This window comes from Podarcis vaucheri (assembly GCF_965113315.1).
Source record: "Podarcis vaucheri genome assembly, contig: SUPER_10_unloc_1, whole genome shotgun sequence".
Classification (NCBI taxonomy): Eukaryota; Metazoa; Chordata; class Lepidosauria; order Squamata; family Lacertidae; genus Podarcis; species Podarcis vaucheri.
The window spans coordinates 1,956,951-1,983,551 of NW_028118809.1; the positions used below are offsets into that span (position 1 = coordinate 1,956,951).

General features: G+C 42.1%; 1 protein-coding gene across 1 annotated transcript in view; it reads right to left on the reverse strand.

The window, feature by feature from the left end:
- Positions 1–26,569, reverse strand: part of TUBGCP6 (tubulin gamma complex component 6) — a 33,869-nt gene extending 7,300 nt beyond the window's left edge. The window contains exons 1-20 of the mRNA XM_082242445.1: positions 26,342–26,569; positions 24,128–24,959; positions 23,155–23,318; positions 21,642–21,852; positions 20,682–20,855; positions 18,460–18,581; positions 16,194–16,260; positions 15,604–15,713; positions 14,487–14,578; positions 12,954–13,093; positions 11,372–11,521; positions 9,623–9,704; positions 9,436–9,524; positions 9,181–9,296; positions 7,792–7,930; positions 7,568–7,681; positions 4,726–5,965; positions 3,245–3,300; positions 2,449–2,641; positions 1,018–1,186 (exon numbers count right to left, since the gene is read on the reverse strand). Coding sequence (XP_082098571.1) covers positions 1,018–1,186; positions 2,449–2,641; positions 3,245–3,300; positions 4,726–5,965; positions 7,568–7,681; positions 7,792–7,930; positions 9,181–9,296; positions 9,436–9,524; positions 9,623–9,704; positions 11,372–11,521; positions 12,954–13,093; positions 14,487–14,578; positions 15,604–15,713; positions 16,194–16,260; positions 18,460–18,581; positions 20,682–20,855; positions 21,642–21,852; positions 23,155–23,318; positions 24,128–24,874 — 4,175 coding nt within the window. The 5' untranslated portion in view covers positions 24,875–24,959; positions 26,342–26,569. The remainder of the gene's footprint in view (positions 1–1,017; positions 1,187–2,448; positions 2,642–3,244; positions 3,301–4,725; positions 5,966–7,567; positions 7,682–7,791; positions 7,931–9,180; positions 9,297–9,435; positions 9,525–9,622; positions 9,705–11,371; positions 11,522–12,953; positions 13,094–14,486; positions 14,579–15,603; positions 15,714–16,193; positions 16,261–18,459; positions 18,582–20,681; positions 20,856–21,641; positions 21,853–23,154; positions 23,319–24,127; positions 24,960–26,341) is intronic.
- Positions 26,570–26,601: the final 32 nt, after the last annotated feature.

Consider the following 26,601-nt stretch of genomic DNA (forward strand, 5'->3'; position numbering starts at 1 on the left):
AGAACACCAAACCTTCACTACTGGCCCCGTTCAATAGTTCAGTGGTGGTAGGTGGTGTCTGCACTGTACAGGGGAAGGAAGTGTGCAGAACCAAGCAGAGGCAGTGCAACCTGCGTTGCTGTCAAGGCTCTGGAATGGACAAGAGAAGTTTAAACCTCTACCACCTAGCGCTTTGACGCAGATAGAAATTGCTCCCTTCCCTGCTCCATCAAGTGAATGATCTGCATTCCCATTAAGGCACAAGGCTAGGCAAGGCAAGGCAGAGAAGTTCAGACCTTTTTGCCTGAAGGGCATTGAAATTCCGATGAGGAAGAAATGGAGCATAGACTCCCTATCCAGTCCAGTACCTTACATTCAGACTGCTCTGTCCCTTCTTGGCTCTGCATGCTTTTCACCACACTCTGAAATCTGACTTTAATTGCCACATTTTTTTTAATGGGACCAATCCATACTGAGATCTCCCACCTGAAGAGCCATCAGTTTCAATGAAGGAAGCAAATCTCTATTGAGGTTCTTTGTGTGTATGACCCTGATTCTCCACTGAAAGAAATAGGATTATACATGGTGATCTTCATAATGGATGAATGGCAGCATCGAGTTTGTAGTTTTTACTGTGTCTGTGTGTGTATGTGGAGTTTTGGCCGGCCCTAGAGGATTGGTGAAGGGTCCATGAAGACCTCGGGTTGAAAAACACCCCCCCCCCAACATTCTGAAGTGAATGGACAGTGGATAAGAACTCTGAGGCACATCTAGCCTGGAAAAGAGAAGACTGTGGAGGAACTATGATTTGCAGTTTAAAGATCCGCTAAAGAATGCCATCCAGTAATAGATATCTGAACTATATACTGCTGAATCAGTTCACATTTCTTGTTGCAACAGTCACTGAATTGCTTACCTTACTAACCAAATAAAAGGAAAGAAGGTCAATGTATGTACTGGTGTGTTTCCCAATTAAGGAAAGAATACGAGCTATATTATTACTACAAGGTTGACCGATCACTTCTAAATTTAACTTACTGAGAAACCAAAGGGGCAGTGATTGACCGTTTCATCAGTACTGGGAGTGATAAGAGCTCGCTCAGTTGTACAGCTGTTTCGTCTGTTGCTGACTGCGCTGATGGGTCCACAGGGAAGGTGTAGGATCTTGGTATCACATGATGCAGAAGATGGGAAACTGGAAGTTCTGCTGTGTTAGAGCATAGGTAAAAACAATGATTACTGTTTCCAAAGCACTTTCAAAACAAAATGCTATACAGCAAATAAAAATTAGAGGCAACCATTACGGCCAGTGAGCCCATTTCAAATTTCAAGGAAGTGTGGTGGGTGGCAGTCACGGAGTGGGGCGGGGGGGGGGCATGGCAAAACACAAAAATAGAGAGTGTGTGGTCACGGCTGCTCCACGTTTCCCAAGATAACCTCATGCTTGGAAGTCACCCATGTTCTGCTGGTCCTGATTGTGGAGATCGAACAATACTGATCTCCCTGACACACAATGCTGTTGATGTTTAATAAGAGGAAGCATTCCTTCCTCCAGTGCAAGATAAAATACACAAGGTGGCCACAGTTTCTCTCGTACACAGCACACACTTCACATATGCACACCCACATATACATGCCTCCCTCTCTCACCACACTTCCTCACACACAGAGCCACACGTACATCTCCCCTCCCCCCACTCTGCCCAAATATATCCGTCTCAATCACACACACCACACACATTCAGAAAAGCCTCTCAATTGGCGAAGGAAGTGCCGGTCATTAAAAAAAAAAAAACACAGGGTGAACAAAAATATATTTAAATGATGTTCCAAAAGAAAAGTGAGAGGGGCGTTCTAATATCCGGAGGCACGGCATTTCAGAAGTAATTAATAAAAGGGTACGAGTGAATGCAATTTAGAGTTTAACCAAATGAGGCCTACAGAATCCTGCACAAACCTGTGCCGCAACACTGCTGCAGTCTGGTACTACTTATTTGGACCCGTGAGAATCCGCAAAGGATTGACACAATCTCTGTGTGCCTTAATGATGCCAAGTGTGCAAAGTCAGGATGATGGCACAATAAAAAAACCTTTCTGTCTATAAGAACAGGTATAGGACAGCATATAAATTCAATTAATAAATAATGATGATGATGATGTTACCCATACCATGTGTGAGCAGCTTTTCTCTGAGTGCCTTGGATAAAGTTGAAATGTCCCCACAGCACAGGTGGGGGGCCTGCTGTGCGGATCCCCATCATGGAATTGACATCCTCAAGAGACCCCAACCTACGTGCCTGGATCATTTAAATGTGACCCAAGTTGATTGCGGGAAAGAGACTCCCCAGGCACGTTTTTAGTGAATGACGCTCTAGGACTACAGAATTCCACAAGCACTACACTCCTTGAGGGGTAACAGGATATATGTGGTTCCATTCTCTTAATGCACCTCATGTTAGGAGTACTCACACATCAAATCATAGCTGTCCTGGTATTTTTCAAGGCAATACTGATCAGATAAGGCTTTCACATAATCTTCCTCTTTCTTCCACTTGGCAATAGCGGTGCTTACGCCTTCTGAACTTTCAGATGTGCTGACTTCAGAGAGAGAAATCTGCTGAGTCATAAGAACCAATTCGGTCGATTTTTCAGGTTCCTCTACCTGATGAAAAAAAGTGGAATGGACATTGGAGAAAAGGAGGCTCATTTTTGATCCAGAAGGCTTTGCACTCTTGCTTAAGTACACTTATCGTTGCATCTTGGGTTTTCCTGAACCTTCAAGATTCTTGTCATTTAAGCAGACCTCCATAGTGTTGTTGCTTGTAATACGTATGTTAAAGGATATATGAGAAAATGGGCTAGAGTTATCCTCATCTTAAGCTTAATTTTTTCTCTCTGCCCTTTTCACTTTGATTTTAGCTAAGCGATCTGTCAAGTCGGTTTCAGAATTTTTGCAAATTCCTAAAGTCAGGGGGCCCTGGGAGAATAAAACAGGGTTCAGATAAGGAATTCAGAGGGCACTTAGCTAATCAGCAAGTAAAGACAACAATACTTTCTGGTAATATTTTCTGTTTAGGATATAAATGAGTGAAGATAGGGAATAACATTGGGGAGAATTAAAGTAATTCATATTTGGGAGAGTTAAAATAATTCAAAGGAACATCGTGCCCACTACTTCAGTAATTTTACTTGAGCGTTACAATGAGATTCATCTACTTAAGATTAAGGGGCTAGTAATTTGAAACTTAAGTTGCTGTTTCCTCACCTGTACATCCTGAGAAGGCGCTGTGGAGAGATCTTTGGCATCATCCATTGTGATTGCTATATTAACCAAAGAAGAGGGGACTTGTTACTGGAAGGAACTGAGAAACATGACAAATATTGACTAGCCTTAATAAATATAAAGGCAGTGTGAAATGTATAGAGCCTCACAAGAAACACAAGCATTTCAAATACATGATTTAGTCTCCCACTCAACTCATATTACCGAGCACCAATATAGTAATAATAAAAAACTATCAGGCTTTTCTTTTGTTTCATAATAGAATTTTGTCTGTTAATGGCAATGGTCTCCTGCATTTATGTGGATCTAGGTTTCCTTTGTAGAGAAAGCAGTACAGTGGTGCCCCGCAAGACGAATGCCTCGCAAGACGAAAAACTCACTAGACGAAAGAGTTTTCCGTTTTGGAGGTGCTTCGCAAAACGAATCTCCTATGGGCTTGCTTCGCAAGACGACAATGTCTTACGAGTTCCTGCGGGGTTTTTTTCCTCCCCCCCTTTTTCTAAGCCGCTAACCCGCTTATCAGCTGATCCGATAAACCGATAAGCCGCTAAAAGCCGCTAATAGCGCTAATCCTCTAATCTGTCAATGGGCTTGCTTCGCAAGACGAAAAAACCACTAGAGGAAGAGAATCACGGAACGGATTCTTTTCGTCTTGCGAGGCACCACTGTATTTAGGAAACATGCACAGTTAATTCATTTCTGTTTTAAGTGCCCATTAAAATATAGTTAAAATAAAGTTTTTATTCAGTACAGTCATAACTTGGTTGTCGAACGCCTTGCGACTCAACCATTTTGGCTTCCAAACGCCGTAATCCCGGAAGTGAGATTACAGCATTTAATGCTGTATTGTTTTTAACACACTATTGGAAGCCGCTCAGAGTGGCTGGGGAAACTCAGCCAGATGGGCGGGGTATAAATAATAAATTATTATTATTACCGTATTTTTTGCACCATAACACTCACTTTTTCCCTCCTAGAAAGTAAGGGGAAATGTTTGTGCGTGTTATGGAGGGAATGCCTACGGGTGGCATGCCTACGGATTTTCCTCCTCTAAAAACTATGTGCGTGTTATGGTCGGGTGCGTGTTATAGAGCGAAAAATACGGTATTAAGTGAGTGTTCTGGTTTGCAAACATTTTTTGGAACCCAAACATCCAACGCGGCTTCCAACCGAGTACAGGAAGCTCCTGCAGCCAATTGGAAGCTGCGCCTTTGTTTTCAAACATTTTCAGATATTGAACAAACTTCAGGAACCGATTCCGTTTGAAAACCAAGGTAGGCCTGTATAACCTGACCACAAACCCACTAAGGCACCTGCCCAGATGTAAGCCCACTGACTTTCACTGAAGACAAAGGATCCTAACTGGTTTGTCTCGGCCTGAATAGACTTCTATTTTAGGGTTCTTAATAGTGATGGGGAGAGGGGAAGTCTACCAAGTAATTTGTTCACTGATTGCCACTTACCCCCCTGTTCTTCTAGGCTTCTTTGTGGCTCTTCATCCACGTTATCGCTCAGCACACAACCAGAAGGCATCGACTCTTGTCCTGCATCATGCTCTTTGATTGTAGGGAATTCTCCGTTATACAGGAATGTCTGAACTGTAGAGTCAGATGCAGGGCCAGAGACAGCTTTAAGATGAGGTATTGGATCGCTGAAAGTTGAAGGAGTCCACTCTCCTATTTGAATACTCGACTGCGAGGCATGGCCAAAGAGACTCCATCGAGGCACGGAAACCTCCGAATCAGAAACCATGTCTCCAATTTTTATGTGCGACTGAGAGGCGTGCCCGTGAATATTCCAGCGAGGTCGCGAGGACACAACATCAGACGTATTTTCCCCAACTCTGATATTAGCGTCCGACGCGTGGCCATGGATGTTCCAGCGAGGTCTAGCCGGCTCTATATTGGACACATACTCGCCAATCTTAATATTGGCATCCGAAGCATGGCCGTGGATATTCCACCTTGGCCTTGATGGCTCGAACTCCGAGGCATATTCTCCAATCTGAATATGAGCGGCAGAGACATGCCCGTGGATATTCCAGCGTGGGCGGCTAGGTTCGACCTCGGAAGCATACTGTCCAATTTTGATGTGTGCATCCGAGGAGTGGCCATGAGGGTTTGAATGCGGATGGGAGAGGTCAGCGTCAGGTACGTATTCCCCAATTTTAATATTTGCATCAGACGCATGGCCGTGAATGTTCCAGCGAGGTACCCTGTCCTCAACATCAAAGACGTTTTCTCCAGCTGCAACATGGCTGTGCGAGACTGAAGGCCTGAGAACAGTATTAAAGTCATACCCGTCGTATTCGGAGACTTGGGTACCGGTTTCCCCTTCTGCCGCACCTTTCAGTGCAGAACTGTTTTCATCTGTCTGACCGTGCAAGGAAAGATCTGAACTGATATTCTGCAGGGCTTCATCCAACAAGTTGGTCTCTTGGGCACTGGGGGCAACAAATGTTTCTTCCTGACGCTTTGGTAAAAAATCTTCAAAATCCAGACCAAGTTCAGATACACGCTTTGGCAGAGTAGCTGCTTGCTCCGTATGGAGTACCTGAGATGCAGTTTCTGTTTCTTCGGACTCTGAATAATCATTAGACTGTATATTTGTTGCCTGCAGTAAGCCTGGGGATATCACTAGTTGAGATTCTGGGTCTCTGCCGATGTCCACACCATCAGGACACTCGGGCTCTGCAGAAGTTAACTGAAAAGGAAAAAAGAAAGAAAATTAATTACTAGAACAGATATGCAACTCACTTATACAGCTGGGATATCTCCACCTTCATTATTTCATCCATAGTTTCTGAAACTACCTTTTAATAGTTTTATATCACTGTTTATTTTTTAAGCAGTTTAGGGTTATTATCATCTTCACCGAGCTTTACAAATGCTCCAGTAGCTACTTCAATCACTATGGAAACAGTTGATATTTGCTTGCATAACCAGCTGTATTGTTCGGATATCGATATCAAGTGAAAACAAAGACCTCTGTCTGAAATGCTGGTTTCTACATTTTTTTTAAATTGCACAATCCATAACCCAACAGTGTAACACTTGCTCAAGAAAAAGAAGATAGGCATAGAGAACAAATGGCAGGCTATTCTGTACCTACTATTCACACTAACATGCAATATGGTCCTCAAAGCTCCCAATTTAAAACCAGAATAACAGGCCACTTTATAAACTCCCCTCCTTACAGGTATGATGGCAGTTCTACTGGGCTATAAAACAGGCACCCCCAAACTCAGCCCTCCAGATGTTTTGGGACTACAATTCCCATCATCCCTTACCACTGGCCCTGTTAGCTAGAGATGATGGGAGTTGTAGTCCCAAAACATCTGGAGGGCCGAGTTTGGCGATGCCTGCTCTAAAATGTGGGTCTTACTGTGCACACTGTGACATGCAATCTTACAAAGCACAGATCACAAAAAGAGGAGGAAAGCAAAAAGAAAGGGAAGTTCTAGGAGTGCCCAGAAATGACTAAATGGTGATCTAAACATCAATAAATCTGACACATATAGTACAAAATGCCAGAAGAACAGGGGGTGGTGAACCAGCAGTTTGGCAACTCCCATCATCCCTCACCACAGGCTATGCAGGATGTTGCTGATGAGAATTGGAGTCCAACAACATCTGGAGGGTCACGTTACCCACTTTTACTATAAAATACAATGTTTTACTCAGCCAAATCTTAAAGGAACAACTCTACCTTTTACTCTAACCCAAAAGATTTGTACCCTTGAATGGATCTACAAAGGATATATGCAGACAATAGTCCCATATAGCTGGAGTTGAAAGGAAATAGGATTAAAGCTTGAGGCATAAACCTCAAAGAGTACGGGAGATAAAATAACTCTTTACCGAAAGACTCAGAAATAGTGCAAAAAAAGTTACAGACTTAAAAAACTGTTTTTGAGATAAATAATACAGCAGATGTCTCAAAAATGTTAATAATGGAATATAAGTAAAACCATTTTATGGGAGCAATTTATATCAGCCTGTCTGAACAAAGAAAGAATTAAGAAAAGCATATATGAAAGAAATAGAGGAGTTAGAAAAGAAACATTAAAAAAGAAAACAAGATTAAAAGATGACTTTTAAAAAAAATAAAAAATGGTAACAAATACAGAGAAGATAGCTGAAGAGTTTATTACATAATATATTACTTTATTTAAATAATAAAACCTGAAAAAATGGGATACTTATGAATGAATGGATGGATGAATGGGAAAGTAGTCCTTGCCACAGGTGAATCAAGAAGATGATGGTGTTTATGGAACAGGAGTTTTCTTAAAGGAACACCAACCTGAATGCTGGAATCACTGACTGGCACAACTGCGGCAGAAGTCTGCTGACACCACCCTTCCCCAATGTCTGCTTTCCTCCTATACTTTCCACCTGGAAGTTTCTCAAGCATGTCCTACACATCAAATGAAAAAGATCAAAGATTTATACATACCAATGCATACATAAATAACCACTGTCAATGTGCTTTCTAAAAAAAAGCAACAGCAGCAGCATTTAAGCTACCTCGGTACGCTTTTGATCTTCCATCAAAAATTTGAGACGGGCCGTTTCCAATTTGTGCCTCTGAATTTTCCATAGGGCTTTTCTCTCTCTACGGGCTGCCTCTTCGGAGAGTTTGCTATAGTGGTCAATCAGCTCTTCCCTGAGTGAAAAGAAAGGTTAGAATAACTTCACCCTGTATTTTTACAGGATATATACCATGATAGAGCAGAGTACAACAGGAAGGCATTTAGAGTACTTAGGCTACCATCCAGAGTAAAAATGTAGCTCACAAGCTCAAAATTTAGTGAGCTAGCAAGTAGAAAAAATTATCAATGCATCATATAACATGTTGAAGTTCCTAAGCAACCAATGCTCACTGAAAAATAAATAATTCTAAACCTAATTATAAATTTTGGGGACGCAGGTGGCGCTGTGGGTTAAACCACAGAGCCTAGGACTTGCCGATCAGAAGGTCGGTGGTTCGAATCCCCGCAACGGGGTGAGCTCCCATTGCTCAGTCCCTGCTCCTGCCAACCTAGCAGTTCAAAAGCACGTCAAAGTGCAAGTAGATAAATAGGTACCGCTCCAGTGGGAAGGTAAACAGTGTTTCCGTGTGCTGCTCTGGTTCGCCAGAAGTGGCTTAGTCATGCTGGCCACATGACCCAGAAGCTGCACGCCGGCTCCCTCGGCCAATAAAGCGAGATGAGCGCCGCAACCCCAGAGTCGATCATGACTGGACCTAATGGTCAGGGGTCCCTTTACCTTTACTTATAAATTAAACAGGTGAAAATTTGGGAGCTTTGTGTCTGTTCTGTTTTCAAATGATACATACACTGTGCTGTGCAGTCAGATATTTGTACAAGCTTAATGCTGTTCTGTAACAGATCAAACACAAGAAAAGCACCTTAAAGCTGTATAGTTTTGGCTGTTCACTAAATACCAATGGCTACAACGTACTCAAAGTTATACCATTTTTCATTCAGAACTGGCAGCACACAGTTGAGTCAATAACAGGGCTGAGTTTAGACTAGCAGGGCGGCAGCTCTCAGCTGACTTCCACATTGCTGCTGCATATCGGGGTGAGGTTGGCATGGTGCAGGCACATGAGCAGAGCCGATAAAAGTGTATCTACACTCGCAACCACCATATTGTTCCAACTCTGATATGCAGCAGCTGGGCTGCCAAGACAAAACAATGTAAAGACTTCTGGTACGACATACACAGCAGCTAGGCTGGCAGAGCATAAGGGGAAGTTTGTAGCTTATTAGCAAAACCTTCTTCCATTCTGAAAGATGAGAAACTGGACTATCCATTTTCCAGCTTGGAAGCAATTTTTGTAAACATACAACTGCTTGGTACAAAATTTTGAACTTGCAATTTTAACAGCCTTCCTTCCTTCCACACTTTTACCTTGCCCTTTTCTCCAATTCCTCTTCCAAAGCCTTCAGTCTTCTTTCCCTCTCTCTCAGTTCCCGAGCATAACTGAAATCATCATCAGTCTCCTCCTGTTTCAGAGCACGTCGGCGCTACATAAACATTTAAGAAAGCTTTAGAAACCACATTCCAAAGCACACATTGTGCTCTGCATATTTTTATCCAAGCAAGTTCTATATAAAGATTCTCTGTCTCCTAACGTTGCTAGCAGAAAACACACGTTGCAAATACCTCTTTATCTTTTTCAAATTGTTCTTTCAATTTCTGAAACTGCTCACGCTTCTTTGCATCCAGCACCATTTTCTCTGATATTTGTTGATCTGACACAAAAATTCAAGATGCAGCAATGTTAAAAAGAAATAAAAAGAAACAGTCGCTGTGAAAAACCAACTGGACTGCAAAGGCACCTGTAGCTTACCAGTAAAGGCTTTTAGAGCTTTGGTAGCTGTTTCTCGAGCGTGGAAAATTAGCTCCTGTTTTTCAATTTCCATGCGCAAGTCCTAGGAAGCAATTTCACAGGATTTAATGTGGTTTTCAAGCATAACTCGGGTCAGTTCAACTTTATTAATAATCCACTAACCCTCAAACATTTGGATTTCATACAGTGGGCGGAAATAAACACAAAAATACGGAAAGGTCAATTTTCAGTACCATACACACACACACACACACACACACACACACCAGCACAAGATTAAAAACAAAAAACCCTAGCATCCATTATGTCAAAATTGCTTAGAAACCTTTATAGCTAGAACATAAATTACAACCAATTCATTTATCTGATGGTTCAGGACCCACTAAAGGCTCACAACCCAATCAATAGTGGAATGCAAAAGTATCATTTCTGCTATACAAACATATGATTAAAAATTGAGAAGCAGGTTCTCAAATGCATGTTTTGTTAACTGAAGGTTCTAGGTCATAAAAGATTGAAGACTACTGGTGTAAAAAGGCTGTACACCACTCTGAGAAGGGTGTGATCAAAGAAGAAACAAGTCTGGTTCTGTCACCTCTATTAAAAAATACACAACTCTTTACTGACACACAGAGATATAGAAGATTTGCTTATGGAGTGCCATTAAGTCTTCCTTCCAAAAACAGCTGACGGGAGAACATTGAAGTGAATGAATATAAAGGCTTTCCTGTATTTGGGGACAAATCAAAAACCCAAAGCATGTATTCAGGTGTGCAATGTCATGAAGGAAGAACAAGTTATCAAGTAAACAACTTAAAGAAACTATCGTACCTATAAATGCAGGGTCTTAACTGAAACAATTACAGTATTGATAGGTAAAATAAAGCTTGGCTTTTCATTTGTCTGGGCCTAAGACCCTATCTGCCTGCAGACTGTCTCGCCAGAGTGGTGCATGCTCTGGTTATCTCCCGCTTGGACTACTGCAATGCGCTCTACGTGGGGGTACCTTTGAAGGTGACCCGGAAACTACAACTAATCCAGAATGCGGCAGCCAGACTGGTGACTGGGAGCGGCCGCCAAGACCATATAACACCGGTCTTGAAAGACCTACATTGGCTCCCAGTACGTTTCCAAGCACAATTCAAAGTGTTGGTGCTGACCTTTAAAGCCCTAAACGGCCTCGGTCCAGTATATCTGAAGGAGCATCTCCACCCCCATCGTTCTGCCCGGACACTGAGGTCCAGCTCCGAGGGCCTTCTGGCGGTTCTCTCACTGTGAAAGGCCAAGTTACAGGGAACCAGGCAGAGGGCCTTCTCGGTAGTGGCGCCCGCCCTGTGGAACGCCCTCCCATCAGATGTCAAAGCGATAAACAACTACCTGACATTCAGAAGACATCTGAAGGCAGCCCTGTTCAGAGAAGTTTTTAATATGTGACATTTTAGTGTATTTTTCATCTTTGTTGGAAGCCGCCCAGAGTGGCTGGGGAAACCCAGCCAGATGGGCGGGGTACAATTAATTAATTAATTAATTAATTAAAAATAATCATCTGCTGCGCCAGTAGCACCCTAATGCCTATGCCAAGGCAGCATGCTTTCTCACTTGTCCCAGTGAAATTAATGACATTTTCGAACACACATGCGCAAGGACCACACTGTTGTTTTCGATGCACCATACAAAGGCAGAGTCCACGTTCTGGGCAGTGGCACTTTCCTGACACAAAAAAAGATTTATTTGGTTGAGTCAGTTTACCTTTTCCTCCTTGCTGATGGTACTATAGCGTGCGATTCTTTCCATTCGGCCCACGTACACTGCACAATCTCTCTCAATCTCTCTCAATTCATCGAGGGAGAAGATGACAGAAATCCGAGGAACGGGGATGTCGGACCAGCAGATGTAGTGCTGCAAAATGTTTTAATGTTGTATTTTAATCTTGTTTTTAAGTTGTATTTCAATCAATTTGTTTTTATATTGGCTGTTAGCTGCCCTGAGCCCAGTCTTGGCTGGGTAGGGCGGGGTATAAATAAAATTAATTATTATTATTATCATTATTATTAAAGAGCAGCAGTAAACATCTGAAGAATGCAATCCAAGTTTTCATGCACTTTAGAACTGGAAACCTATTGGTAGGGTCTCGTTCAGTCTTAAGTCTGTTGTGGACTGGGGGTGGGAATCCTCATGACCTGGGCCTGGAACAAATGTGGCCCCCCAGGCCTCCCTAAATGGCCCTCAGGGATCTCCCCAGGCCACATCCCTCCCTATCCAGGCTACACTCTCTCCTCTAGTTCTGCTGCCTGACCAGAGAGATGTGTACTGTATGTGTAGAAATGCATGTGCGGCTGGCCCTAGTCAAATATAAGAGTAACATCACTTGTTCCATGTGCCACTGACATGGGTTCCCTGGAAGGGATTGTGGCCTTTGGGCTTAAAAGAGTTATCCGCCCTTGTGACAGTATTTATTATATTATTCCATTCACTGCTGGGCTGTGGGACTATAGTGACTGTTTCTGATGTTCTTTGTGGAACGTTTTGTCGTGAACACCTCCATGGGATATGCTTTGTTGTTTCTTTCAGATTGTTTCATTGTGAAAGGTTCGTCCGGTTAGTTTAGATCAAACATAAGGCAGCCAATTATGAAGTGAGAATTTTAAACTTACGTTCCACGATAACGTGATACGGAAGACAAGCAACATATTCATGATATGACAGAGAGCAAGCACAGAATGATTTGTGGTAAAAAAAAATCAAATCATAATTAAGCCTATGAAGAGATGCTCTACTTGGAAGTCTATCTTTGCATTAAAAATGAGGGGGAAGCAAAGAATTCAGCTTTTTATTTAAATTAGCTGTCACTTAGTCTTCAGTTTAAGAAACATTCTAAACTAAAAGATTCCTGTAATTGGGGTGTGTGTGTAATTGAGCTGTTGTTTTTATTTTGATTATATATATCGTGGTTTTTATGTTGATCTTTTCTGTGGACCGCCCTGAGACCTCCTGGTATAGCGTGGTATATAAATTCAATAAATAATAATAATAATAATAGCTTGATCTTGGCCAATAACAGAATAATCTCGGTAGAAAGGTCCTATAATACATTTGGGTGGGACAGTGGCTTACAGTCCAGGAGCAAGGAATTTCTATGTATGAAATTAACCCAAAATATGGACGTGCTGCATGAATGTCATAGTTAGGGAAGGTGTTCTCAGCCTATCCGAGAGACTGCAAGGGGAGTCATAGTCTCTTCAGCTAAAACTGACTTTCCAAGGGTATATGACTTCAAATGTACTTGAAAACAATGCTTACTCCATGATTTTCAAGAGCAAGGGGTACTTACCCTGGGACAACACAACTTGAGCAAGTTTATGGTTTTCCCACAAATGTAGACATCATTAGCAATATGTTTCAAAAACACAGGCACACAGTCTTCTACTTCCTTGGAAATTAAAACGTACCCATGGGTCCAGTAGTGTTTGTCTAGAGATCCAAAAGGACAGAGAGGTCAGAAAGTGAGGCATATAAAGAGTACTTTGGTGTATTAAGTTTATTAATTCAATAAAAGTGAAACTATTATCGATTTGTTGAACAGAACCCAATGATTTACTTTGCAATCACTCTATTTCATTTCAAGCAAAATCCACAACCTCATCCAGATGATGCACCTTGTGACTGGCATCAGGAATATGGCAACACTAGTGTCATTAATGTCTAGTGTCTTGTGATATTGTTAGCTGTATAACCTCTGAGAATACAGCTTGGTTAAGAGCAGCTTAGTTTATGAACAACTTGGACTCAGAACGCTGCAAACCCAGAAGTAGGTGTTTTGGTTTGTGAACTTTGCCTTGGAAGCAGAACATGTTCCACTTCCTGTTGAGTGTGTTCCATTTGTAAATTGAGTCCCCTGCTGCTATGGGAAAGTCTTTACTTTAATGCTTTACTTTAAGAACAGACTTCCAGAACAGATTAAGTTCGTAAACCAAGGTACTGCTGTATTTACTTAGCACTAGTTCTAAAAAGGTTTTCTTTGTTTCTCTTTGTTCTTAAGTCCACTAGCCAAGTCCACAAAACAAGAGCGCATGTGGTGAAAAGGGAAATAGGCACAATATACATACGTGTTTTGAACAACACACACAGAAACAGCTAAATACTGTATTTTTCGCCCTATAGGACGCACTTTTCCCCCTCCAAAAATGAAGGGGAAATGTGTGTGCGTCCTATGGGGCGAATGCAGGCTTCAGGAGAGCCCCACCGCCAGCCCCACAAGCTCAGGGGACAGCAGGGAGGTGGAACGCTGCCATCCCGCTGTCCCCCAACTTGGTTAGAAGGCTGGCGGGAGGGAGAAGCCTGCTCCTCCCTGTCACCAGCCCCGCAAGCTCCCAGAGCAATGCCAAAGCTGCAAGCAGCTTCGGCATCACTCTGGGTCCCGTTCTGGGAGCTGGGGTCGGGGGAAGCTCGGGCTTCCCCCGCCCCAGCCCCGCGCCGGGGAAAAAAAATAATTTCCCCCCCTTTATTCCCCCCCCCCAATCTAGGTGCGTCCTATGGGCCGGTGCGCCCTATAGGGCGAAAAATACGGTACACAAAGAAAAGAAAAACAAACATGGTGTTACGTGTAAAAGAAAGTTAATGCCATCTCCCAGGGAAACGGTAATGGAATAAATCAACTATAACTTTTCCAGTTGTCTGGCATAGGCCCTTAAGTCACTAGCCAGAGGAGAAAGCAAGGGAGCCACAGTGATCATGCCTGGATTCAAGGAAGGCAGGAAGTGAGCTAGAGCATCACTGGAGATGCCAGCTTCCAAAGCTTTCATTCCTGCCATTCCCTGCTAGTCAAAGGGTAATTTCAAAAGAAAGCAATTCATTTGTAACATACCTCTAAAGCCAAGATAATCCTCATTCACCTGAATCATGAATTCACCATACACGTCTCTGAATACACCGCTATAAACCCAATCGTGTATAAACCTAAAGGCAAAAGGTTGAATGTTGAAAAAGGTGTTTTATAAAAAGGTAAAGGACCCCTGACAGTTAAGTCCAGTCACGAACGACTCTGGGGTTGCAGTGCTCATCTTGCTTTATGGATTGAGGGAGCCGATGTTTGTCAGCAGACAGTTTTTCCGGTCACGTGGCCAGCAAGACTAAGCCGCTTCTGGTGAAAACAGAGCAGCACACGGAAACGCCGTTTACCTTCCCACCACTTTGACATGCTTTCGAACTGCTAGGTGGGCAGGAGCTGGGGGAGCTCACCCCATCGTGGGGATTCGAACCGCCAACCTTCCGATCGGCAAGCTGTCGGCTCAGTGGTTTAGACCACAGCACCACCCGCATCCCTGTATTTTATAAACACCCTCTTAAATAAGGGTATGCTGTCCAAACAGAAAACAGATCTGATAAAAATACTACCACTAAAATAGCTATTCAGGTTAGATAGCAACTGTAAAGACCTATGGCTCAGGTTCAAAACGGTCCCCAAAGAAGATACCTGAATGCTATAACTGCTCAGTTTTTCACTGGTACTGAAAGAGATAGATTAACTATCATGTCAAGCAGAGTCTCATATTAATTGGGATTTCTGCTTTGATACTTGAGGTTTCCAGAAGGGTCTCTCAGTGTCTTGATCGTTGTATAAGCATTTAAATAATAATAATATGCCATTCTGAAATACACAGAGAATTATTTTAGTGTGCAGAAAGAAAAAACTTTTAAAAGTCCCAGAACATATTTCAGTAAGCATAGACCATTTTAAGATTTTTGCTACAATCCTATACCCACTGATCAAGGAGTAAGGTCAACTGAAATTAATAGGACCTGAGAATATGCAAATAGGAGTGAATTGCTAGCTTTATTTCAGTACACTAAAATAAGGCTACCGCCATTCAGAAATTCCAGCTCCTTTTAAGAACTCACAGGAACGCCATCTATAGGAAATGCATTAGATCATCTTTGTAACAGCAGTTCCACGGTGTACAATTTTAAACTGAAATACTTACCGTGTATATGGTTCACAGCTTGTTTTTAGTAGGGAGAGAAGAACTGGGTAATGTTCATTGCTGCAGTTATTAAGAGCTTCTTGGTATAGATAGGAAAGTAGTTTCACACCCTGAAATAAATGCATAAGCCACTCATTGAAAGGAAAACAATAAACACGTATAGGTACTTCCGATGATGCTTAGCTTCATTGGATAGTTTTATTGCATTGGCAGGACTCAGCTGGAAGTGCTGGTTTGGCTGGAAAAATCCTTAAAGCCTTTTCTTGGCTTTTGGAGATACCTTTTTATTAATGCTGAATGAAAGCAGAAATGTGCTCCTCCTAACTATATTTCTTTTAAAACCAATACATTCCGACACGTCTATACAATTTGACATGGTTTTTTTAAAATACTGATGAGCAGACACATTACAAGCTGATTCAGTGGTGGAAATCACTTTTCTTAGAAATGGAAGCATACAGAATGGAAACAAAACCCAAAGCGTTCTGAGATTGCTTGCTTACGTTTGAATCACACCTAGTCGTTTCATGCTTAAAAATGCACACCACTCGGTTGGCTGCGACTGCAAAGAGAAGCGGAATCATACTCACTGTTGGAAATGAAGCAGCAGCAGTTCCCTGCGCAGTCACTCCTATGCCGCACAGTTCAGCTATATACCTTCACAAAACACAACAGCAGCAAATTACACTTGCGTGGTACCTTTAAGAGCATGGGGTGGGAGCAAGACCTGTGGACCCCCAGATTACAATGTCTATCACTCCTGGCTATTGGCCATGCTGGCTGGAGCTGATAGGAGGTGGAATCTAAGACCCAGAGAGCCACAGCTTCCTGTTTAAGAGCCTAAGAACCAGTTTACTGGACCTTCCAGGCTCAAATTCTTTCTCCCCCAGTGGAAAACTAAATGCTTCTGCGAAGTTCACAAACTATCTGTTTTTCAGCTGGTGCTGAGATGTATAACAAGGCAAAAAGATAAAGGACCCCTAGATGGTTAAGCCCTGTCATAGGCAACTATGGGGTTGTGGCGCTCATCTCACATTCAGGCCGAGGGAGCCGGCGTTTGTCCACAGACAGCTTTCCGGGTCATGTGGCCAGCATGACTAAACCACTTCTGGCACAACGAAACACCGTGACAGAAACCAGAGTGTACAGTAATGGCATTTACCTTCCTACCACAGTGGTACCTATTTATCTACTTGCGATGGCATGATTTTGAACTGCTAGGCTAGCAGGAGCTGGGACAGAGCAACGGGAGCTCACTCCATCGCAGGGATTCAAACTGCAAATCTTCTGATCGGCAAGCCCAAGAGGCTCAGTGGTTTAGACCACAGCGCCACCCACATCCCTACAGATGTATAGCAACTCTGTCAGTGAAGGTTCCATTTAGCTATCAAGCCTAACAGCTGCCAATAGACCTACATACTTTTGCCTAATCCCTTTTTTTAAAAAGCTACGTAAGCAAGTAGGCAACACCATATCAACACTAACGCTTACCGCACCATCCAAACTGTTCTTAAAAATGTCTTCAATTTCAGCCACACTGTCTAATTAACGGCCTTGTTTTCAACTCCATCAACTGATTGTTCCAGTTTGCAAATGTTCTTTGGAACCTGAAGGTCTGTCGCGGCTTCCGATTGGCTGCAGGGGCATCCTGCAGCCAATCGGTAGCTGCACCTTGGTTACCAAACATTTTGGAAGTTGAACGGACTTCCGGAATGGATTCCGTTTGACTTCCAAGGTACGACTGTGTATATATGCTCCAAACTTGGGAAGCTGTTATGGCTACACTACAGCAGCTTTATTGTTATTCGAAAGTTACAATACAGTTACAATGCAATACATTTTCTATCAATATCTCAGCTTTTCAACACGTGTCAATTTGCCTAGTAAAATACACTTCTGGAACAGTAGCCAGCTCCCCACATATATATGCAGTACCAGGAAATAAAGAAATAATCCAAGTTAAATGGCAAAAACAGCCCAAAAAAGTGTGAAAACTGGGTGTGTGTGTGTGTGTGTGTGTGTGTGTGTGAAAAGAGCAGGGAAATCAGCCAGCAATCCCATGAGCCTTTGCACCAACCACTGAGGCCTGTGGAGAGTTGGTATTTGAGAAAGGAGGCAATGAGGAAGACTGAGAACCACCAGTGATGCCATTCATGCCAATCTGGTATGTCCTACTTACTGGTTATCAGGGGTTTAGAGGGTGTTTATAGACTTTCCCCCCACTATATGCAATTTCACATATACAAGGGGTACCCGGGAACGAAAGCCCCATGTAAGTGGAGAGTTGCCTGTACAGAAACTGGAAACCCTGGTTCTAGTGCAAGTAATAAGGGTTACTGAGAAAGGGAATAATATATATAAAGCGGTAGGGCATCTGCCTCGCATGCGAAAGGTCATAGGTTCAATTCCCATCATCTCCAGGTAGAAAGAGGAAATCTTCTGCCTGAAACCCTAGTGAGCAACTGCCAATCAGTGCAGACAATACTAAGCTGAGATGGGCCAATGGCATGACTCGGTATAAGTAAGTTTCCTATGCCCCTATGGTTACTTAAAATGTCTCACCTATGAACCCACCGTCTAAATTAACTGACTAAAAATATTATGCTACAACTATGCTGCATAAGCAGACAGTATAACAGTGAAGGAGACGGAGAACTGAGCATCAGATTACAGACGATAGGAGAAGCAGAACAATGCTAGCTAATCTAGTCTGAAACTGCTTTACCAATGAGGACTAAACTACAGCAATGCTATCAGCAGTTTAAAGGGCATGTCTCTTGATTCCTTTGTGGTTTGGATCAAGCATGGAAGATGTCAAGGCTTCCTTTCCGTTAACTTTTAATGCCATGGTATTACCTTAGCTGGCGTCCTAGTTTCCTGAAGAGAAAGCTGATGGTTAGAAGCGTCAGAGTGGAAGGAGTCGACAAAACACACGCTCGGTAGTACTGGAGGTATTTTCTCAGCCCGCTTGTAAATGCCTGACAGGAGAGAAGTGAAAAGAAGATCTGCTATGAAAATTGTTTGCACACGGCATACATTCAGTGTATGCCTTATAGGAAAGTGGCAACTGGGTGTACTATTCTTGTTGAGCCTCCTTCAGATGCTTAGGATCTGTGCAAGCCCAATTTACACCCTATGAGCAGACGCTTGTTTTTAACTTTTTTTCTAACTTTTTTTTCACTTGCATTGTATGGCTTTTATCTTTTTAATGCTGTAAACCGCTTTGATATTTTTTATGATTTTGTGGTAAATAAATATTTATATAAAATTTTATATAAATAAACCAAGCCTTATGAGGAGCTGGGTATGTTTAGTCTGCAAAAGAGGAGATAAGACACTTTTGGCAAGATTTGTCTTCCATTCTTTTCCTTTATAGATGAGACAGAATATGCTTTCATTCCACCCACAACACAAGAATCTCTGTGTAGAGAATACTTCAATTGACAATGCACAAATAAATGTACAGCTTGTGTACTGCATATGAAACTTAGTAAGAATGTACCACTGGACAAGTTACTGTAGTTATATGTTGTTCTTTTATTTACATGGTTTAACTGATTCTTTGTTTTTCTTTGATCTCACATCATTCTTGATACTACTACTGAAATTAGTCAAATGCTGCAACAAAGTTTTAACTTCTGTAATTGTTTTTCAAATATATTTTAAAGACTTCCCATTTTGAAACAAATACCTGTTTTGGTTTATTCTTTATTTTTTTAGACAAGTTATCCAACTCGGTATATATTCAGTCAATTTTTAGATCCAATCTTGCATAGATGGAAGTTTGTCAGATTTCCAATTTGCAGCAATTAAAAACTCTTGCTGCAACCGTAGCATATAAAAAGGTATCCCTTTTTTGAGGAGGGGTGGGGTTATATCCAAATCTGTAATCCCCAGAAGGTAGGCCTCTGGTTTTCTATTAAAGGAGATTTTAAGCATTTTTTGCAATTCTAAATGGATGCCCTCCCAAAACACATTGATTTTCTTTCATTGTCACCACTTATGGTAAAGAGTGCCTGGTTTTTCTCCACAACTCCAGCAATCGCCTCGGACACTTTTGTACATCTTTGTTGGAAGTTTCTGCAGCCACAGCAGGCGCTGTAATTCTCCAGCAGTTTGACTTCACCTCTGGAGGTGGTGAATTGTCTCTTGAGACAGACAGATGCCAACAACTGTCCACAAAACAACCTAGACTGATTGCCCTCACTGCTTGGATAAACATTACATTCTCATTACTTGTTCCTGTAGCCCCCTTTCATCAACTTCCCTCCCCGACAACCGGGTCCCAAACTTCCGCAATCCACTTTGGGAAATCTAACTAGATCTAACTAGTAATTCTTATCCACAACCCACCCACCTAATCACTAAGCCCCAAGGCACGCCACATTTATTTCCTTCCTCTATCGTCACAAAGACTCGATGTAGTAAACCACTGTTGCTCCCAGTGGGTTGAAAGAGGATTTCAACAACTCCCGGACCCAATTTCAACTCCAAATCCATTGCACCAAACTGGCTTCTAGGCAGCTGTATAACAACTCATTTTGTTCAGAGGAGAGACTATACCTCTCCCCACTTCCAGTCGTAAAGCAGGCATGTCCAAAGTCCATTTTGGCGGCATAATCCGGCCCGCAGGTCGGTTTAATCCGGCCCCTGTGGCAGTTTAATTTTTGGGGTAAAATTCTAAAAAAACACCTACTTCAATCCTAAAAAAACAACTTCAATCCTAAAAAATGGTTAACAACTTTGGTCAGCCCTCACGGCCCTTCACTTCATCAAATCTGGCACTCTTCGAAAAAAGTTTGGACACTACTATAAGAGTTTGGGTACTCTCCAGAGATCCCCGTATTCTACTGATAGAAAGGGGTGCTCTGTTCTTCTTTCCCCCTTGCTTCTCCCAAAACTCTGCTCAGGAGTGTTGGGGACCCTACAGTACAGCTTGGGAGGTGAAGTTGTAGGATCTGAGCTGCTTTCATGAACAAGAGGGTGCAATTGGATCTAACCAATAGACATCAGATACAGTCAGAAATATAGCAGGACATCAAGATAGACTAGTGATAGCAAAACTGCCAGCATGCTACCTGAAAAACAAGTCCTTTTCTGTACGAAGAGTCCAAAACTGGTTGGACAGAGAAGCGGCTCAGTCGTGTGTAATAAGTTCCATATTCAGCAACTTCTGACAGGAGACTGCTCATGCTTTCAGGTGATGTTCCAGATACATGTAGACCCTGCTTGGCCACAAACAGCACGGCTGCCTACAGGGTTGTAAAAAAGAGGAAGGCATCAATAAAAATGTACAGCACACAAAGCAGTTACAAAATTGATACACAAGTCCTCATCATCATAAGTTAGAGCTACTAAATAGGTGCACTGTTTGTCTTTAAAAATCTTTTTTTGGGGGGGAAACCTACTATGCAAAAAACCACTAAGTGATCATTAATAGCTTATCAGCAGATTCAATATTATGGCATTAGGTAGAAAAATAAATATACACACATGGAAAATTATAAAGAAAATTAAATCCATAAAAATTCACATGGAAGCCCTTATTTTCTAGGGAACAGTTCCCAAAACATTCCTTTCTGTACAATGCAAATTGCATTTTATTGCCAGATCTACCATGCCTGGATTGTGTGCTTGGGTCCATACTGGCAATTAATGTCAGTCTCTTCTTAATCTAGATTTACTGTTATTATTATATAGGTATTGGTTTTACTGCATATTTTGTACTATAAACCAGTTTCTGATTTGTATGTGTATGTTTTTTTAATGAATACTCTTATGATGGATACAACCCGTATTAGTTTTTTCTGTCTACTTAGTAACTCTTCATAAGCATATGGGTATATAAATGATACTTGCAGGGCATCTTAAGTCTTGTTTTCATATGCTTTGCAAAATTCAGTAACATGCATCCTCTCTGTGAAATGATGAATGTTAATATATTATTATTTCTGCTGACATAAAACACAAGTGCGCATGCTGGGTCTTAAAAGCAAAGGTTAGAGCTCCTCAGCAGCCATTTACATAGTTCTGTATACCTGATTAAACGAGAATGAAGTAGATACCACCCCAATAAGGACATTCAAAACATCTTTAACAAGTTCTGATTCTTTTATTAAAACACGTTGTGGAAGCTGAAGTTTGGTACTGCTGAAAAACTGCAATTCCCCTTCTCGAAGTCTGCAAAATTTGTCAAAGGCTTCTCTGCCAGCTTCAGAAAGGTACGGCTCCTCTTTTTTCCCAGGAGGACTGTGTTTGGGGGGGGGAAAACAAATAACAATCAAATGTATAAAGTGCCACTCTGAAAAACTTAGGCCTGTAGAAGAGAGATATTCTGAATGGCTTTCATCCAACCCACCATAAAGCCTAGGATTTTCATGGCCTCTATCAATTCAGATGTTACAGCAAAAAATGCTCATACAATTCTAGGCTGCATCAACGGAAGTCCAGATCTACTCTATTCTGCCTTGGCCAGACACCACCTGGGGTCCTGGGCAGCAGAATTTAAGAAGGATGTCAACAAGTCAGTGTGCAGAGGAAGGTGACCAAGATGATAAAAGGTCTGGAAACTAAGCCTAAGAGAATCGGTTGATGGAGTTGGGCACATTTAGCCTGCATAACAGGAGACTGAGAGGAGATATGAGAGCCATCTCCAAATATATGAAGGGCCGTTACACGGAAGATGGAACAAGTTTGTTTACTGCTGCTCAGTGGGTTGGAGAGACCCAAACCAGTGGATTCAAAATACAAGAAAGGATAATCATTAGGAAGAGTTTTCTGATGGGAAGAGCTGTTTGACAGTGAAACAGTCTCCCTCGAAAGGTGGTGGACTCTACATCCTTAAAGGTTTTTAAGCAGAGGTTGGACAGCTATCTCTCAGGGTTTCTTTAGCTGTGATTCCTGCACTGCAGGGGGTTGGACTAGATGACCCTCAGGGTCCCTTCCAACTCTACCGTTATAAGATGATCTCCTTGAAGTCACAAGGAGGAAAGGAAAGCCTGGGATCCAAAGGTTCACTGCAGCTGATTTTCATAATGGTAGACCATGGTTCAGAATTACATGCGAAGTCTCCCAATTGTTAGGATCTAAGCAGATCCATGGGAATGCCTAGAGCACATTGGGGGTTTGCCAGATTCCCCTCAGTACAATGGATACCACTCTAGAGATTCCCCATCTGCCAGGCTCCATAACGTTTTGGAAGATACAACAGGAAGGCCTGAGAAGCTTGGGTGTGTATGGCCTTTTGGATCCCAGTTTCCATTCAGCTGCCATTCTCAAGTTTATTGGGAACGTTAGAGGGGACCTGGTATTCAACTAAATTTTAATCAGAAAAGACACGGTGAAATTAATGTACAAGTTAGGTCTATTCATTTTAATAGGTCTACACTGAGTAATAACTTAGTTGAATACCACCCTAGGCCCTGAATTTTGCTATTTCAAAAATAATTTTGGAAACTTGTTTCAAATTCACTGACTATTGACTTGATACTAATCACGGCAGCTTCCAACAAAAACTGCTCAACATTCTGAATCTTAAAGACAAATACGTACCATCCAATCCTTTCCCAACATCTCCGCTTACTAGGTCCATAGGTGAGCACTGCTTCCCAGAGATCAATATCTGGTGTGACACTGGGTTCTGACTGAGAGTCAGGGGTGAGATTGGATGCAGACTGGAATCCCTCATCTTCTGAAGGATCTATACTTTGGGGGACCTATAAAAACATGTACCCAGTTGATTATCTTTCAGCACAGTGATTTTCCATAATTGTGACCAAAACAGTTAACTTCTTTGCCTGCCAGGGGTGTGACTGGATGCAGACTGGAATCCCTCATCTTCTGAAGGAACTAAAGGGCATAGCAAGAAACAATACTGACCATAAACGTGGGTTCAAATCCTTGTTTAGCCACACAATAAGACGTGGTTCCCCTGCCCCCTCTTTAAAATGAGAACACTAATGAGCTATCTTACAAAGCTACTGCAATATACAAATTGTGATCAGATCAGGATACATCATTTGGTAGGATTCAGGAGAGAAATACATGAAGCATTTCCTTCAAACAAAAATACTGCCTTCTCCCTCCCCCTGCTCCTTAAATTTCAAAAGTTGTTTACAATGGTGTATACTGTTATATACAAGGTGTTGGAGGAAAAGCAAGTGAAAAAGGCAACAAAAGCCCTGCTGCACATATAAATCTGACACACAAGATGGTGGCTACAGATTGTACCCCTTTGGATTTCAAAAATAGTGTGACATGTGGAAACTACTATTTGCAAAGGAGCTGAATGGGTCAGAATGCTGCAAGTGCTCTCAGATGCACAAGCAAGAGAGAAAGGGAAACACCAGGTAGACAACAGAAGGAAGACACGAGGAAATTATTAAAAAAGAATTTTGCTCACGAGCGTCTAACTGCAAACAACAGCACTGATGAAGAAGATGCCCAATTTATTACAACTTGCATGCTCTAACAAATATCTATCCTAAATATAAATAAAATAAGGGTCACTGAAAATGTTCCATACCTTGATTGCAAGTCCAGACAAATCTGCACTGTCAGGCACTGGTGGAAAATCCAACTTGATATCCATGTCGTATGTACGACTGTGAATAAGAGCCCCAAAGAGCGAGACACGGGTTTCTCTCTCAAACTTGTCACCGACCGAGCAGCTTTGTGAAAATGACTCCACAGTAGGAAGACCTGTGCCAGGTGCTGCCTCCATGATCTGCAGTGCCTTTTGAACTGTATCACTAAACTGATGTTCCTCATTTGCAATTAAAGCCTGCATATTGGCTTCAAACACACTAACATCATAATAATCGTAACCTTGGTATTTTACATTTCTTCCAACATATTTGTTGTTTGCAAAGTAGTCTTTCTTGGGTGGTAAGCACTGAGGTGGTCCTGTTCCTGCAAGCTGAACCAGAAGATCCAGAACAGATGTAATTTCAGTAAATGGTAAACAAGTAGACCTTTCCAAATCATCTACAAGCTCCTCCAGCCGGTCAGCTTCCTTCCCCATTCCAGCAACTCTCAAGTTGAAAGATAGCATTAGAATTCTGTTTTTCACTGGAAGTCTAGAAACATTTGACTGTGCCTTTTGGGTCTCATCCACGAAAAGGGTAGAAAACAAAGCATTATAAGCAATTTTCTTGAGGCTTTTACTGGATCCTTTTTTGCTGTTCTTTTCCCTGCCCAAATGGACCTTCTTTGACAAACCTGCTATGTGGGCCTCACACAAATCACCAAACAGCTTTGTAATACTCTCCATGGCAGCTGCAGTTAACTGGATATCCTCTTGAAGTCAAGATCGTGTATAACCAGTACTAAGAATCTACTGGGGATCCATTACGTTGCTTGGAAAAGCAAAAGGAGAATAATTAATGATCTTCAACCTACTGAAATAAAGTTTCAATTACTTTATTAATGCAACATCCTTACGAACTGTGCATTAAAGGTCTAGATCAGTGGTTCCCAATTAGCTAAGTACTGTGGGACCCCTGTTCTTCAAAAATCAAGCCATGGACCCTCTACATTTCAAAATTTCGGTATCTCTACGATTTTTTTAAATATTCGAATGGAGCCATGAACCCTCAACAACCATACCTTTATCTATACCCCCGATAACCATACCTACATTTATACGGGCACCTATGGAGATAATCCATTTCAAAATCAACAGTACCCAAATGAACTGTCATGAAAGAAATGGGTGGGGGAGAAGTTTGTCCTCCTCGCTCATGGTACCATATTATTATTAATTTCATTTCTCTACTGCTTTATATTTTTAAGAAAAACCTCAAAGTGGTTTACAGCACTTTAAAACATCAATAAAAACAATCAAGAATTAAACATTATTGAAGAAAGTAAAAAATACAGCAATACCTAACACGGCGGATTGGCAAATCCTAATGGTAGAATACCTGCAGCTAGCAAAGGACAGGAAAGATAAGAAGCCAAACAAAACAAATAGTCTATAAGGATTGGAGAATTTTTAAAGAATACTTTAAAAATCACGGTTAAAAGGAAACTCCTTGGCAGAATTAGACTGAACCTTGCATTGTATAAATATAAGCTTGTAGGGAAGTTAGCAGAAACTATATAAGAAATATGTAACTGTGCGGTATAAGATAATCAACAGATAAAGTACAGCGAGACTAATTGGAAGTAATTTTTAATTTCTTGTTTTACAAGTTTTACAATCATTCACATCACTGGGAGTACAGATGATGTTAGTTATAAGAATTGTGTTGTTTCATATATTGCTATTGTCTGTTTGTCAATTTATAGTTTGTTTGTTGGTTGGTTGGTTGGTTTGCTTTCCTGGCATAAATGTATCTATTTTAAAGCAATAAATACTGTATATATATATATATTTTAAAAAGTCAAATATAAAGTATAGTCAAAGCAACACAGGGGCTCCTTGTGTGTCCCCCCCCCCGAAAAAAGCTGCTTCCTTTTGGTCTCCATCCTTCATATTACCAAAGTGAGCCCCTGCCCCCCCCAACAGACCCTACTTTTAAAAAAAAAGAAGGGGCAGTTAATGGGGCTTAAAAGGAGCCAGGATATAACACCAGGGCTCCAATTCAGCCTGTGCTGAGTGCCAACCCAGCACCACCCTGAGAGACCCCCATACCACCTAGAACGAAGAAGGCGGGAAGAGCTTCTAGGGTGACCCTCCATAACGCCTGGCGCACAACTTCCCCCCCATCACGGTTTCCATGGCAACGCCCCATACCAAACAGGCCTCCCGTCGCTCCGGGGTGTTTCACGGAGACGCGAACCGCCCGCCCGCCCAGTATTTGTCTCTCTTCAGCCCATCCCCGCTGAAGGGCGGCGCGAAAAACGGGCGCCCCGCGGAGCTCGGCGAGCCCTCAGCGCTGCTGCTGCCGCCGCCGCCGCCGTGCTGGGAAAACGCGCTCCTCTGCGAGTCGCGGCCTTGTGACATCACAGGGGAGCGACGAAGGCGGGAAGGCGGGGTTTTTAGAACGCCGAGGC